Genomic DNA, 13,028 nt, shown 5'->3' with positions numbered 1-13,028 from the left:
GGTGTAGTCAAACACAACAAGTACAAAACAAAGTAAATAACTGAAACAAAGACCTGCTCTACCAATTCCTACATTTATTAATTCTTCATAAACTTTCATTGAGGCCTTTTGAGTAAGAACATTTGCTTTGGAGTAAGAAAAGCAAAATGTTTAATGGAAAAGTTCACCAATAACAATTCTGTCTTGTTTCAAACCTTAACACAAAAGGTGAATTTTTGAAGAACATCCAGGCTTCTCTTTTCCATGTAATCAAGTGAAGGGGAATGGGTTTGTCAAACTTTTTTTAATGATAAAAAAATGCTAGGCTATTCCAGACAAATTTTAGTACATCTAGAAGTGAAAATAAATCAACTTTTTATTTGAGAGATTTAATATTTTTTATACTGAACACTTCAAATAAACACACGCACGCACAAAAACTGCAAAAAAAGGTATGTATTTGCCTCTCAAATGGGAGGTTAAGAGATTCTTGCTCCAGTGGCGACTGAACGGGGCCTCTTGTGTTACTTTCTCAGGAGTGTCAGGTTTTCAAATCTGTTCCCCACTCCCATACCCCCCAGCTCTCTCTGAACCTCCAAACACACACACACACACACACACACACACACACACACACACACACACACACACACACACACACACACACACACACATTGAGAGAAAGCATCTCCAGGATCTGTGGAGACAGAGATGCTCTTAAAGAGGTCACTGCTGTCACATTAAAATCCACACATGAATGATCATTTTTCAAGCAGCCAGTTTAGTAAATGAACATTCCAGGTTAAATACTTCAGCTCACATCGGTGGCCTACTCTCCATTACCAAAGAATATAATGTTGTCTCTCCATTTGTAAGAATGAATAAAAAAGTACAGTAATATATTTAAAGTGAAAGCTGGATCAAATAATCAGCCTGATCTCATGAACATTACGTGACTGTTGGAACATTTTTGCAATTACATGCTTCATTACACATTTGGCTGCTGTTTCCAAGTGAAATATCCAGCGGGGGGCACCAAAAGCGAGTGAAATGGTGTTGTAATCAGACAAGGTTTTTAAGGTAAATACGAGATGGATGTTTTTATGAGTAAAACGTACCTTCCTAACCTAATAATTTAACATAAACCTAACCAATAGTGACCTAAAAGCAAATGAGAGTTATACAAAACAGACATCCTTACCCTTAACCAACACTTAAACCTAACCGATAATGTCCAAAAATCAAATGAGAGGTGAACAAAACAGACATCCTTACCCTTAACCAACACTTAAACCTAACCGATAATGTCCAAAAATCAAATGAGAGGTGAACAAAACAGACATCCTTACCCTTAACCAACATCTATCCCTAACCAATAGCGTCAAAAGCAAAATGAAAAATGAATAGCACATTTTCTGACACTACCACTTCATCAGGTGCTGCTTTTATGACACTCTCGTCTCACGTGTCAGTTTGCACCAAAGTCTAACCTTCTATCAGTTGAGCAACAGCACAAGCTCATGACATTGGAATTAGTGTGTAAATGTCGGTGAGTCTTTAATAAAAGCATTAAAATATATTGTTTTTCAAACGATACGTTATTGTAAAAGTGTTTCGGTATCATAACATAGCAGTGTGTGAGTAATAGAGTGAAAAATAATCATAATCAGCCATTGCACTCGTGATTTTTGTGAAAGTGAATAAAACGCACAGTTGATGTAGTGCCTCTAGTGTTATTTTCACCATAAAACTGCAGTGAAACATAGAATATGCATGTAAATGTTAGTTTGCTAAAATGTTGCTATAGTAAAATTTGTTCTTTGAGACTAGGTAGAAAGAATGGTATCTAACAAATAATTAATTAATTTGCAAAGGGCAAGACATAAACATTAACTCCAAGTTTACATTTAACTCTCTCATACTACAGCTTGATATCATTGAAATGCCGCATTGAAAACTGAAATAATTCACTTCTATTTACAGTAGAATTCACATATCCTTGGCAGTGTTGCAACTCGGGTATCATAGAAAGCTGCACATTTCTACTTTTAAACCCTCTAGAATGCTGGCCCCATAGACTTCCACTGTAAGTGCATTACACAAAACATGTTTTGAATGAATCAATGAGTCTTAATTACTGAATGATTTTCTTTTTATTAATAAATTAATGGACTAAATAATGTCATGTTGACTGTATGGCTCACACGGAATCTACGCCCTCAGAACTCCACCGGAATTCTAATAAATTAATATTCTGGGTTCAATACAAGTTAAGCTCAGTGGACAGTATTTGATGCATAATATTGATTACCACAAAAAATATATTTTGACTCGTCCTTCCTTTTCTTTAAAAAAAGAAATGTGAATGTGGCCAAGTTTTGGAGGATTTAAACACATAAATGTGAAGCTTACAGTTAAATATTCTGTTAAACCCCATGTATTATTTGAGCATTAAAGTTGTTTAAACTGCCATATTTACAATCATTGTAGGGTTTTAGGGTTTGTTGACGTTACATCGTCATGGCAACGAAGTTGTAAAATTGGCTTTAACTTTATACAGAAAAGGTAAGTGATTTTATCACTCTGAAATCATGTTTACATGCATATTGTTTATGTCTTGTGGCTAAACCTTTGAAAAAGTGAGTATTTTAATGTTCAAAATTGGCCCCATTCACTTCCATTGTAAGTGCCTCACTGTAACCCAGATTTTTGCTGCTTTTAAAGAAAACAAGGAGCAAGTCAAAATAAGATTTTGTGGTAATCAACATTATGCCACAAATGCTGACCTTTGAACTTAACTTGTAGTGAATATTCCTGTAATATATATTGTGTAATTTAGAAGCAGATTGTCCTTACAACAATATTTAATGTAAAAAAAGATCATTACTATTTTTTTACATCTTCTTCTTCTATTTGCCATTGCTATTCTCTGCCCTGAGGAAGTTTGTCGCACTTTTGAACCCTCTTCTACTGTTAGATGAGCTTAACAAACAAAAGTGGGCATTGAAATGATCAGAGCTAAAAAAGAAACATCAATCCCTCCCACTCCGGCATAGCTAATTACGCAGCCTAACATCAACATCTCTCCCCGGAAAAACAGATGTCACTCGTTCCGCGCTTCCTGTTTTGCTTGCTGGCGCTATTTTCAGATCAGTATGCACAAAACACACAAACTGGCTCTTTTTCTGTGCTTCCTCCTATTGTTTTCCATTTCTCATGTTGCTGTGATTCAGGCGACATCGCTGCCCAGCAGGAATGTATGTGTGTTGTTGCTTTATGTAGCACATAACTGGGCTTAGTACAGATGGTGTACTTGAGACAGACTCATTTATCAAGATCAAGTGGTCTAGGCAAACAAGCACTGACCAACTTGTCAACTCCCCCATCTTTACCAAAATCAGCCCAATACTAGGTGTACTTATTACACAGCTCTCTAGAATAATTTATTGTAATTGATCATTCGCGGTATTCTGTGATCAAATATTTTCCTCTAATATTCGAAAACAGTACAATCGACCGTTGTCCCAGGCAATCGATTTCCTACATAGTTAATGTCTCTCGCAGCAATCTGCAAGCTCTTTCTTAATGTGGTAAGCAACGTAGCAACTTGGCATATTATCTGCATTTTACAACGGATTAGAATGTAGCCTGACCAATCAGAATTTAGAGTCAGAATTTGTGATTATACTCTGAGGCCACGTCCACACTAATACATTTTCATTTAATGTCGGAATTACAGCACTTACGAAAAAATAAATAAAATGGCAGAGACTTAAATTAAAGGTAGATGTATGTACATCTACACATTAATTGTCATAGCAATGAATAATTTCTAAGGCCACATCCACACAAATGTGTGAAATACATGGATTCTGCTACACTTATGCACTAGAATGCCACTTTCCTCCACCAAATATTGAGCGCTTTGAAATCACTCTCTATTACTGCATACTTTGGAAAACAATGATAAAACTGAATGTTTTAAATGTACACAGATTCATGTGGACCTTGCCTGACTTAAGTTGCACTCAAGTCATGTCAACATTTTTTCAACTTTTGCATCTTTGTTGATCTCTTAATTATGCATTTTCTTAATTATGGAACCTCGAAATTATATGAAAGCTTCGAATTTTCCTACTTGACCATTGTGACATCATGTAAAATGAACCAGAAATGGCAGAGTCCTCAACAATTAAAGTTAGAAGGTACATCTACACATGGATCTACGCTCCTACGAGTTTTCAACTTAGAATTTCCAAGTTGTCATTTTGTTTTTAGGATAATTCCAACAAGATGATGAAGGCAGGATGCATTTCGAAAAAGTTTTGAGACAGTGAAATGTGAATCCCTCTGCATTGTTTATGAGCAAAATCTAAATGTACAAAAAAATATACACATATGTTTGCAATACAATATAAAAGCTATTAACGATTCATTCAGTCATGCTTTTAAAGTCCAATAAAGGCAAAAGAGTAAAAGAGACATAGAAAGACAAGCAAACAAGCCTTTGATTATGTAATTCATGTGTGACTGTGTGATTAAGTGTTTTTCCTTTAACTAGTTCACACGTAGCGGCACCTTTAAGCTTTATTTTTGATCCATTGAAGCTCTGAAGTTAGTCAGCATCTGACTATAACAACACACACCCACTACACACACACACACACACATACACACACACATACGGCTTGACTCAAAGCCAGAGTGTGTTGAGAGAAGCTCTTTAAACTTGTTGTGCTGGTCAGACAGGTCGTTGTGTGAGAGAGCTGCAAGTGGGAGTGTGATATACACAGGAACTTTAGTTTTTTTTTTTTTTAAACTGATACTAATGATAGAAATAATGTCTTATAGTCAGCAGTGTCATATCACACATGTTCCTACGTTAGCACTATTTAGATGTTATTTATTCAGCATTTTGGCACGTAACTCTCTCCATACCATTGGTGGTTTGGAAATCGTTTAGCTTGTTAAGGAGAGGTCTTAGTCTTTATTGCATGATTTTCATCTGATGGTTAGTAAAACATTCTTGCTTTACCTAAAATGCTGCAAGGAACCATTGAAGAACCTTTATTTTATTAAGTTTCACAACTCCTCCTTCCTTCTTGTCATGGTGAGATATTACAAACCAACTAAAACCCAAAACTATCTCTGACTTGCCTCCGTTTCATCCCTAATGCATAATGAACAGGTGACTGAAGGAAGTAATTAACTGCAGTCAAATAATGTGCAAGAGTGAACATCATTCAAGGGAAAGTTGTGTTGTTGACTTGAAATAGTTCCCTCCAAATACAGTTATTAAAATATTCCCCAAAGTTTCATATTTATTTTATGTGTGTTTAAATCTTTTACTTAGGCTTAGAAGAGACTGTAGTAAGGAACTGTAAGCAACACCCTAACATTGAAGTTGCCAAGTTTGAAATATGGCCATATTTCAGGTCATAGTGGAACATCACAGTCCTGTTCTAATAGCTTTAGTATTCCTAAATGTTTCTCCATGAATAATGAATAATAAAAATAAATCCAAAATTGACATTATTTTTCTAATTGCCTAATTACCTGAAGTATATAGGGTTGTTAGTTACCTGTGATATGTTCTAGTGTTACAATATATATTTGTCCCTAAATTACATTTTTTATGATTATTTATTTAATATCTATTTAAAGGAATATTCTGTGTTCAATCCAAGTTAAGCTCAGTCAACAATATTTTATGGCATAATATTGATTACCACAAAAAATGTATTACTTTTCTTAAAAAAAGGAAAATCTGTGTAACAGTGAGGCACTTACAATGAGCCCGGAATATTCATTTTAGTTTACTATCACAGGATATCTATTCCTTTATCACAACACAAATGTGTCCTATTTTAATACAAAAGACAACATTATCACGTTGATTTTCTGTTCAACGATAGTGAATCATCAGGTTCCCATATGCGTATACACATATTATGCATGCTATTTGTAACTCAAGGTGGTGCTGTTGTTTCAGTGATTGACTAGATTGACATTTGACAATGCTATTGGACGAAGAAGCAACGTGGAAGTAAACTATAGCAAGTGTAACACATGAACAGTATAATATGGCTATTGACATCTGTGTGTACTTCTTGATTTCTGTAAGTTGTACATCCAGAAGACTTAACATGTGCCTGAGAAAATAGAAATCGTTTTGTTTGCAAAAGGTCTTCATCTACTCATGGTTCATAGTTTACTTAGAAGCTGATTCATACTTACACAAAGTTTCTTACATACTGTACATCCAGTCTCGGAAGGAAGACGTCCCCCTCACACACACACACAAACACACACATTCCTTCATTTATTCACTCATTTACACATTTCTTCATCTCATAATTTCATCATCTCAAGTACACTTATTCATCAGGTGAGTCACTCGGACCGCAACTCTGAGTGTATATATGTGTGTGCACTTCTAGAAAATCTAGGTGAGGAAGAGTAAACGCTTCTTAAATATGTGCAAGTGCAACCATTCAAAAGTAACATTGTATTCTGATATTATATTTCTATTCTCAAGCAGCATAAAGGACTAAATTGCAAATATGTATTTCTCTCTCTCTCTCTCTCTCTCTCTCTCTCTCTATATATATATATATATATATATATATATGCCTTTCTATAGGCCAAATGCCTTTTGAGATTAATGGAAATGATATTGTATCATTGGCACTGTCTGATTACCATATTAATATATGACAAGATGTTTTCATGGTAATTCAAGGTTCTTATTCTACAGTCATGTTAGTGTTAAAAAACATGTTATAAGCCATGTACCATGGTAATTGTTTTTAGAAGGGGATTCACATCTGTAGAGCTCCAGAGGTCAGAAAACACAATTTTGTTCAATTCTATCTCATTTTCCTCAGGGAGTTTGAGTTCCTTTCCTGGAGCTGTCAACCCTCATTTGCCCTAGAGGTCGTTTTTACGATACACCATGCAACACTGGAAGCTGGAAAAATCCAGGCAGGAATATAGTGACTGTTCTGTTATCAGGAAGGGAATGCCGAGGAAAAAAGTGTGGGAGTTGTGTTGTTTCCTTTGGAGCACAGTAGAACAGTGCAGATCTTGTACAAGTCTGGGTGGGAATATGCTAGATGTTTAGAGCTCAGGGAAGCAATAACCCAAAACATGTTTGGCATCCAGGGTTGCGGTGCCAAAATGTTCCTCCTCTCAATTTCAGGATCCTAAAAGGTGGCTGAGGAGATCCTGGACTGTGTTAGAACATGTCAGGGCATCTCTCGCTCTGTAAACAACTCCAATGGGCGTACAGTAATCACACAGGGTCACGTTTAGTCCTTCTACTGCAGTCTGTCTCAATGATTCTCAACTGGTTTGACCCTAATATTACATTTTATTTTATTGTTTTAATTTTCAGGGACAATACACATTAACACAATATCCCACTGATGCAAATGTGACAGATTTATCTAAAATTGGCTAATTTTCATCTGCTGTTCCTGGGCAAGTTGATGTCAAAGGATGAAGAATACACTAAAATGCATTCTATACACATTATACATAATTTATACATTACCATAACAATCAAACTGCTGTCAGTTAATTAAGATTTGTCAGATGAACTTGCGCCTTGATTGGACACGTTTATTAAATAACGTTGTTCAATTATGACGATGCAGTGTAAATGGACGTCGCCATATTTAATGTTTATTTTTGTCACTGTCACTTTGTTGTCAGTCTCAAAACACTGACTGTGTGAACTGACTTGCAAAGCCCTAGCAACAATCTTCTCACTCCTTTAGTCTTTAGTCTTAGACTGTCACTATTACCTACAGTACCTCCTCATGTCATCTCCTTTGACCACCGGTTTCCCTTTTATTTTCCACTTTTCTCTTGCATAACTCCCCGGCTCAGAGGTGCGCATTGTTCTTCGCCGGTTGCTTTTTATAAAGTCACTTGTGAGTCGTTTTCCACACTGCTGATTGGTGTGCTGTAGAAAGCCCTTTAGTTTGATGACTTTGTGTCAGTATAACGGTGACAAAGCAGCTACAATACACAGGAATACAGTAGTAAGTGTGCTTTAGGGCATCAATAGGGCATCAAATTTTATGCTAATAATTTTCAATGGTTATTGTCATTAGATTAGCATTACCGTACTTTTGGTCACTTACTGCAATACCTTTTATTAAATGTAGTTAATCAGCATTAATTAAAGGGTGTACAACATATACTACCATGATTTTTAAATACCTTACAATTAAAACTACATATATATTTTTCTCTCTCACATTACAGTAATGTGATTGAGAAGTTTTGTGTTAAGGAGAATTACTTTACTTTCTTTTTAAGGGAAGTATGACCCAGTTTTAGTCACATTCATAAACCTGCTCGTCTTTTATCTGGGCAATGTACCAGCACTTTGTGAAGGACATCAATGCTATGTACCACCGTACATACATTTACAATATTTTATCACTATGTGTGCTGTGAATGAGAGGGTTTGTTGTAAGGGTGAGGCAGTCCTTCCTACAGAGTCACTGGTACCATGCAAATATTCTTAACGCAGCATGCAAAAGTAATGGAAATCAGGCCTTCTTAATACCCCAGTGGAATGTGCTGTAAGGGAAAAATAGGAACATGGACTTTCTCCTTCACAAGCTCTCTCCCTCTTTTCTCAAACTCTTTATTCCCCCCAAATGTCCACCTGCCTTCGTGTAGCACGAGTAGAAATGTGATGTCATTGGTTTATATGGCATTAACAAATCAAGGCATTTCCCTGTATGAGCTTAATATATTTAAGCATTTCTGAGTTTGTGAATCTTATAAAAGCTGTCAAGAACATGTAAGAAAGAAATAAGAAATGACGCTTTGCTTTAAAAAGAAATTGAAGCATCTTTTTAAGACCATTAATTATTTTGTGTGTGTGTGTGTGTGTGTTGTGACATTATGTTCATTATTTAAATTGTAAATTGTTTATACATCATGGAAGTATTACTGCCCTTATTTTAAAGCGGAATTGAATATATCCATCTATCTATCTATCTATATATATATATCTATATAATGCAGTTATTTTATATGTTATGTATGTATTATGTATGTTATAACTAAGTTACGTTATGCAAATTATAGTTTCTTATTTTTTTCTTTAGATTTTTAGGTGAAAGATGACATGGATTTGTTTTTATGAGATTCACACATACAATGAAAAAGATATGTGTTGGATTTACTTAAAATTTATATTTAGCATTTTTGCAGCACGCTTCTAAAGTAAATTCAACTTATGGTCATTTTATGTCAGCACAACTAGAAAAACTTTGTTAGATATACACAAATCAACCAGTTCAAAAAAAATTAAATCATATGAATAAAATGTTCAACTAATAGCACGTTGTTTCAAATGAACATTTATATAATTGTTTCTACTTTATTGAATTGGCTTAAAAGAAAATAATGACTGAGGTCAGTCATTAAACTTGATTCCCCAAAGAAGTTGTATCTGTATCAGCAACGCACCTTCACATGTGCAAGGAAAGGAAAGAAAAGATGCCAGGAAAGATTACACGGATTGAACTGTTTCCAACTTTACAAAAGGAAACACTAATCACCCTAATGATGACAAAATAACTAATTAAAGTAAAAACATCAATAATACTAAAGTTGTCTTTATAACAACTAATTAAATGCCCCAAATAAGTTCCTTTTGACCAAACTAACATGCTTAATTTATTCAAGCGCAAAGCTTATTAGTATTTCCCACGACCTCAGTTCAGTACTTGATCATTTGAGTCAGATTTATTCTTTTCTTTATGTAACTATCTAAGTTTACCTTGTAATTTATATTTTGTGTTGTGCGCATTAATGCAGATTAATTAAAGCTACAAATGTTACAAATATGTACGTTTCTGAGTAGAAGTGATTTATTTTCATACGTAATGGTTGTTATATCTTACCTCATAATAGTTGTTAGTTTGGAGAGATGAATAACACTGTGTCTCTTTATACAGAATCCTTGCTGTCATCTCCCGCGGGCCCCACCCACATGGACCTGCGTGTAGGTGAGCGTCTGGTGCGTCCGGGTTCGGACACGGCCTTCCTGTCCCCTCTCCACCCCCCTCTGCTGCTCAGTCCCTTCAATCCGCAGCACTGTTCCCAGTACAGTCATTCACAGCTTCAGCATATACAGGTACATTTGCCATATACGCTTACTGTGATATCACACTTTTCCCAAAGTACCTTTCCAGCTACTTATTTTTGTGAATTTTGGGATATTGCACAAAAAAGTATCGTTGTTGTGATTGATTATGACTGGTTTATCTCCTTCCTGTAGCAGCTTAACATGGAGCAGCGTCTAAGAGACCAGGAGCAAGCCAAACAACAGCTACAGCAACTCAAGCACAAGGACAAGAGCCAACAGAGTGAGTTCTGACCACACAACAACCCCTGAACAAAACCACTGTTCAGACACTGCTTATCAAATAGACCAGTGATTCCCAATCAGGGGTTTACACGGGTGCTGAAGTCGATTCCAGAGATTATGAAATATTAAGGCTGTCAAAAGACTAAAATAATTAAAATGATCTTATATATATTTTTGTACTTATGGGCTTAAAGGAATTTTCCAGGTTCAATACAAGTTAAACTCAATCAGCTGCATTTGTGGCATAATGTTGATTACCACAAAAAAAGTTTTGACTCGTCCCTCGGTTATAAAAAAAACTGTTTGCAGTTTGGCACTTACAATGGAAGTGAATGGGGGCCAGTCCATAAACATTAAATTACTCACTGTGTCCAAAGTATAGCCACAAGATATAACCATTATTTGTGTTAACATGTTTTTAGTGCCATAAAATCCTTGATGTACAAGCATTACACAGTTTACCAGATTACAGGGTTTACTGGCATCACGTTGTCATTACAACATAGTTTTAGTATTGCAAATAACTTTACACAGAAAATGTAAGTTAGCATTTGAAATACACTACAATCATGTCAACATGCATAATGTTTACGTCTTATGGTTATACTATTGAAACTGATTAAGTGATAATCAATAATTGATTATGCTGTCGATTGTGCTACACATAAAAAATAAACATAAAAAAGCATTTAACACACACCTAAAAAGTAAAAAAAAACAATATGTGAATGTCAGTTTGTGTGTATGACACTTGTAGCAAAAAATGTGTATACATAAATACATATAAAGATTTCAATCATAAGTAGATTTCTGAAGCAATGCTCTTTACATACGGTATCTCACACATCACCACAACAATGCGAAACATTCACCGCACAAATAAAATGACGTTATGTCCTAGTGTGATTATAAAATTGCAAAGGCTGTGATTTAATATATAGTGATTTTAAGATAAATATATAGTTTGCATGTGCTGCGCACTTCATAGTGAATATATGAAGCCGGCTGCTCATACAGGGAAAACCATAGATAGATATCTTTATGGAAAACACCATCATGAGCATTGCATGCTCTGTTTGTAGTAGATGACAGCGAGCAGAGCGCTAATTCACTTTGTAGCACAAGGCACATACAGACCACATATTTACTGTATTTAATTAAATGGCAGTCTTCTGCAGTTTAATAATCACACTGGCCCTGTAGACAGGATAAATCCTCCCAAATTTCTGCCAAAATAAAATCTCACTTTAAATGGATAAAATTATGACAGAAATATATCACAACTTTATAGTTATGCAATATTCACTGTAATACAGTACTACTACTACTACTAATAATAAAAATAATAATAATGATACATAAATATTATATATATATATATCACATCTGTGATGCTCTGTTATGCTGCACTTAATGCACTGACAAAATAACTCCATTGTTGTATTTTGAATTATGCTGTGAGGTTCTGTATAAAAGCACTTCATTTCATTCAAATAATACAATATTATATTGAAAATGTATTGTTCTATTTTCATTTGATTAAAGTTTTAATGAATTCATTTATAATTTATTATGAAACCATTATGGTGAAAAAATTGAAATAAACTGTTGATATGGAATTCATAAACAAACAAACAAAGAGGTTTTGCTATTAGTTTCGGTACTGAAAAAAGTATCCGTACTCATTCACCAAAAAATGGTATTGGGACAACTCTAGGTATTTTGATTAGCACGCTAAAAGTCTAAATGTTTTGATCTATGTATCTATTGATGATGAATGCGATTCCTTGAAAATGAAACACTCATCACTCAAATGTTACTAATATGCATCTTTAGCCACAAGAACAATCGGGATTTTTCATTTCAGTTTGTCACATTTCTTCAGCTAAGAGGCAACTGACATGTTACAGTAGAATTTTTTTCCTCACCCATGAAGCTAAACAATCCGAACAATAGCAAACACTTAAAATGGGTGCCAAACAGTTAGCTAAACTCTTATGCAAATAACTGCACCCAGAAACAAAACACTGCTGATGTTACAGTACATTCAGTAATGCCCTCTTTAATAGTACACCTCCCTGAAACAGAGACACTGCCGCCTCAGGAAATAACACACAGAGTGAAAACAAAACTTTGTGGTTGAAAACTCATCGACATGGGGACCCTGTTGTTCTATAAAGGGGAACAACCCTGTTGTTCTATTATGCTGTTCTATAAAGGGGACCCTGTTGTTCTATAATTAAAAAAAAAAAAAATTGCATTGTAGCTTCATAGATAGATAGATGGACGGACGGACGGACGGACGGATAGATAGATCCAGGGGCATTCTCCCATTTTTCCCAGAAGTGCATGACGAGCTGATACGGTCGTGGAGGGCACATTATACTGCCCATAACCGACCCCTCCGCTCGTCCGCTCTCACTACACTGGACGACGGGGCGGCCCACGGGTACACGGAAGTCCCCCAGGTGGATAGGGCGGTTGCAATCCACCTGTGTCCCGAGAATGACGCCACCTGGCGGGACCGCCCGGTACTCCCCTCCAGAGCCTGTAGGATGACATCATCATTGACCTCCAAAGCCTACAGCACCACCAGACAGGCCACCTCCGCCCTGCATGTCATGGCTCTCCTGCAGGTCCATCAAGCCAA

At 35.7% G+C, this 13,028-nt stretch overlaps 1 protein-coding gene across 3 annotated transcripts in view; it reads left to right on the top strand.

The window, feature by feature from the left end:
- Positions 1 to 13,028, top strand: part of LOC127628941 (histone deacetylase 7-like) — a 99,442-nt gene that overhangs the window by 45,792 nt on the left and 40,622 nt on the right. For all 3 annotated transcript variants that reach the window (XM_052105928.1, XM_052105927.1, XM_052105929.1), the window contains 2 exons: positions 9,966 to 10,144; positions 10,289 to 10,376. In XM_052105928.1, coding sequence (XP_051961888.1) covers positions 9,966 to 10,144; positions 10,289 to 10,376 — 267 coding nt within the window. The remainder of the gene's footprint in view (positions 1 to 9,965; positions 10,145 to 10,288; positions 10,377 to 13,028) is intronic.

Source organism: Xyrauchen texanus, chromosome 35 (genome assembly GCF_025860055.1).
Source record: "Xyrauchen texanus isolate HMW12.3.18 chromosome 35, RBS_HiC_50CHRs, whole genome shotgun sequence".
In the NCBI taxonomy this organism is placed as follows: domain Eukaryota; kingdom Metazoa; phylum Chordata; class Actinopteri; order Cypriniformes; family Catostomidae; genus Xyrauchen; species Xyrauchen texanus.
The sequence above is the reverse complement of the archived record's forward strand: the minus strand, read 5'-3'. Positions and strand labels throughout refer to the sequence as shown.